General features: G+C 39.6%; 1 protein-coding gene across 1 annotated transcript; it reads right to left on the bottom strand.

Moving 5' to 3' along the window:
- Positions 1 to 1689: 1689 nt before the first annotated feature.
- On the bottom strand, positions 1690 to 2190 carry LOC121267088 (putative F-box/LRR-repeat protein 23). The gene has a single exon (XM_041170965.1). It carries the CDS (start codon positions 2188 to 2190, stop codon positions 1690 to 1692), a length of 501 nt encoding a protein of 166 aa, XP_041026899.1.
- Between the last annotated feature and the right edge of the window lie 382 nt (positions 2191 to 2572).

Here is a 2572-nt window from a genome sequence, read left to right as displayed (position 1 = left end):
TTAAAATTTATGTTTTCTCTGATGCTGACTGGGCTGGATGTCCAGATGATCAGAAGTCCACTAGGGGCTTTTGTGTACCTTGGTGCTAATCTGATTTCCTAGGAATCTAAAAAGCAAGCTACCATTACTCGCTCATCCATTGAAGCGGAGTATAAATCTGTATCCAACAACACATGCGAGGTTATTTGGATTTAGTCCTTATTGAAAGAGCTTGCCATTTTTATTTCTAATTCTTCTACTTTGTAGTGTGATAAACTAGGAGCAACCAACTAGTCAGTCAACCTTGTACTTCATGCTCGTACCAAACATGTCAAGCTCGATTATCACTTTGTTCGTGAACGGGTTGCTTCTAAGATGCTTTAAGTTTCATTTCGGTCCAGCAAAGATCAACTTGCTGACATCCTGACTAAGCCTCTCTCTACCACTAGATTTCTACAATTAAGATCAAGCCTCACACTTGCCGATGTGCAGCTTGAATCGTGGGAGGATATTAAGGCATCTCATTCTTCCCATTCTGTTGCAGCACTAAGAACTACCCCTCACTCACTGCAGTCTCACACAATAACACTACATGTGCACAACACACCCAAGATGGCAAAGGAATAATACGTAAATAGCATGTAACAAACGATATCTTCCATAGGGACAACAATCATTACATAAATGGTGGAGGAATCAAAGTTGTTACTTGTAATAGTTATAAATAGTCTACTATAATTACAATTGAAAGTGTGTGAATGCAATGAGAATTCGAAGCAATGTCTGACTCTGTTTTGAGCATTTTCTCAAACACCTCTTCTTCCATCTTGCATATTTGTTTTTTCAATACTTACGTACAAGCAACTAATTTAATAGAAATGCGTATTATAATCATCTATATATTCAAGGGCAAGATTTTCATAGTCGACGTCATAGTAGCCATCATAATGTGATCTACTATCTCGTATTTTCTCAGTTTCTTGGTCACTAAAATAATGCCACGGCAAGCTTTTTATCCGTTCAGAACATTTTCTTCCAAAATTCCCTCCCAGAGAGACATGACAACAAGCCCTAAGTTCCAGTGATTGAAGGTGAGGACAACCATCAAGTATGGTTTGCAAACCATCATTAGTTAGCTTATTCCCATCAGAGAGGCCGAAGGCTAACTATTTAAGTTCTTTGCAATAACAACTACCAAAAAATCACACGACTGCTCTCCTCTGGGTGATATAGATTTGAATGTAAGTGGGGGAAATTTTTTCTTTTCATTTGTTGGTTTTAATCATGTGTGGATTTGTGTATTGTGTATTTTCCCAACTATCTTATGTGTCTTTGTGTTATTGGAGGGCTATTTTTCTCCCATTACCAGTTGGCCACTGTTCCAAAGCATTTCACTTCCCCCCCCCCCCCCCCCCCCCCCCCCCCCCCTCCCCGCAGCTTGCAGTTTAGATAGTGAATTGAAATGAGATAAATTTAGATAGTGAGTTGAATTTAATGTGAATGGAATAGTCAAAATAAAATTCATCTCACATTAGTTAAAAGTGTCATTTAACTTTAATTAATTCATTGAGAGTGCTCTAAAAAGGGATTTACAGTAGTTATCAAAATCACCCACGTAGTCATCGCTGTCGCTGGAGAATTCGGTATCATGAAGTTCAGCATTGAATAATCATCGGTGGAATCACAGGGAGATCACAAATCTTTAATCTGCTAGGCACATCTTTCCAAATTTCCAGTTAGAGTGACATTGAAGCATTGTCGTAGGTCAAGCGACTCAAGGTGATGACAACCATCAAGTATTGCCTTCAAGCCATCATTAGTCAGCTTATTTCCAAAAAGCTGAAGGTGGCGTAATTCACTCATGTTCTCTGCAATAGCAATTGCCTCCTCATCACACTCAATGCGAGGTCTTCTGTAGCCATGGCTGTTGAATTTGAGTGACTTCAAGAGAGGAGAACAACGGCCAACAGCTTCCAGAGGTTCTTTTGACACCGGACCGTTTGAAATCTCAAGGTCCTCCAACAATGGAAGTTTTGCAGCCACTTCACTTAATCCCTCCACTGAAATGTTATGGCAACCTACGAGTCGAAGACATCTGACCTGACTTGGTTTGTTAAAATGACATGAAGATGGTGACGAAATGAAGGAGCAACTATAAGATGACATGAAAATAGAAGCATACATGGAAGAATCCCGCATCTCCAAATTCATAGTTAGAATACATTGATAAACCCCACTAAATAGATTGTGCACTGTATAAAAGAGCAAGAAGGATAGCTTTTTTGCATATGCATGCCATACCTCATAATTCTTCATGAAGGGTTGCAATGTGGAGATATGCTGTCTAATTTATATTGCATGCAGAAAAAAGTGTTCAAAGAAGAAAGAAGAAGAAGATACGAATGTGTAGTTTGAAACATTCTGTGTGCATGGAGAGAAAGTCCCTACATGCATTGAAGTGGGAGGGGGGGAGGGGCAAAAAAAAGGTAGGGACATAAGTTAACCTGCTGATTAGTCGAACACGAGCAGTCTGCTCCAAGTTTGCAACTCATCCATAGAAAACACAAGCTAGACCTCATACTGGTACTCTGGA

Source organism: Juglans microcarpa x Juglans regia, chromosome 5S (genome assembly GCF_004785595.1).
Source record: "Juglans microcarpa x Juglans regia isolate MS1-56 chromosome 5S, Jm3101_v1.0, whole genome shotgun sequence".
NCBI lineage: Eukaryota > Viridiplantae > Streptophyta > Magnoliopsida > Fagales > Juglandaceae > Juglans > Juglans microcarpa x Juglans regia.
This window is presented reverse-complemented; position numbering and strand designations above follow the sequence as displayed.

What these genes read in the sequence shown, in the direction of transcription:
- LOC121267088 (XM_041170965.1), bottom strand. Translation starts at nt 2,190, where the DNA reads ATGAATTTGGAGATGCGGGATTCTTCCATGTATGCTTCTATTTTCATG.